At 65.9% G+C, this 874-nt stretch overlaps 1 protein-coding gene across 1 annotated transcript in view; it reads left to right on the top strand.

Moving 5' to 3' along the window:
* The window catches only part of FRMD5 (FERM domain containing 5), a 37,435-nt gene that overhangs the window by 28,310 nt on the left and 8,251 nt on the right, over positions 1-874 (top strand). Inside the window, exon 9 of the mRNA XM_009881159.1 lies at positions 605-668. Within this exon, the coding sequence (XP_009879461.1) occupies positions 605-668 (64 nt within the window). The remainder of the gene's footprint in view (positions 1-604; positions 669-874) is intronic.

Below are 874 nucleotides of genomic sequence, written 5' to 3'. Positions count from 1 at the left end.
CGGTGCTGAGCGGAGCCTGTGATGTGCGCTCAGGGTGTCACTTGGTGCTCTGTCCTGCCCTTGGAGGAGCGCGGGAGCCTGGCTGCCTCCGCTGCCGCCGTGTACGCCGGGCTGCCGGCTCCAAGGGCTTTCCCACCCTGACCCCAATCCCGCTCCCGGTCAGTGCGCCACAGGGCTCCCGTGTGAGCTGCTCTCTCCCTCCAGTTGCTTTGTTGCCCCCAGACTTTTCATTTTCTACTTTTGCTGACATTAACCCACGTTGTCCATGTGTTGACCGAGTCCCCTGAAAGCCCCCCCAGCCCCGCTGAACCCAGCGGTGCCACCCGGCCGGTGCCCGTGGGACGGGGACCCGGAGACTCTGGGATGCTTCACTGACCGCCAGCTTCCGACTGGGGTGTCCCCCTGTTTCAGCTGCTGGTGTCTGAGCCAGGGCTCCCCTCACCGCCCCGTGGCACCTCCCAGGGACAGCAAGCAGGGTCTCGAGGCTGCCACCCCCAAAGCAGCAGCTCACCAGCCAGCGCTTTGGCCGGGGCTGTGCCGGTGCGGCAGCCGGGCTGCGGTGGGCTCTGTGCCACCTCCTACCTGCCTCTCCCTCTCCTTCCAGGAACGAGGTGACCAAAATGAAATTCGAAGGGAAGACTTTCTATTTATACGTAAGTCAGAAAGAGGTGAGTGCTCTCCCTTCCCATGGGACGTCCCGAGCGCAGCCGTGGTCGTTGCTTCAGCAGGTTCTCCGTGCGCGTGGCAGGCTGCAGCGTGCAGCAGCATCACCCCGTGCCCGCGCTGCAGGGACACGGGCACGGTGGTGGGGACTGCAGTTCGGTGGCAGCGCTGGGGGCACCTCCCCGCTCCCGCCGGCACCTTGCCCTGGGCG

Source organism: Charadrius vociferus, unplaced genomic scaffold (assembly GCF_000708025.1).
Source record: "Charadrius vociferus isolate BGI_N301 unplaced genomic scaffold, ASM70802v2 scaffold623, whole genome shotgun sequence".
Classification (NCBI taxonomy): Eukaryota; Metazoa; Chordata; class Aves; order Charadriiformes; family Charadriidae; genus Charadrius; species Charadrius vociferus.
The sequence above is the reverse complement of the archived record's forward strand: the minus strand, read 5'-3'. Positions and strand labels throughout refer to the sequence as shown.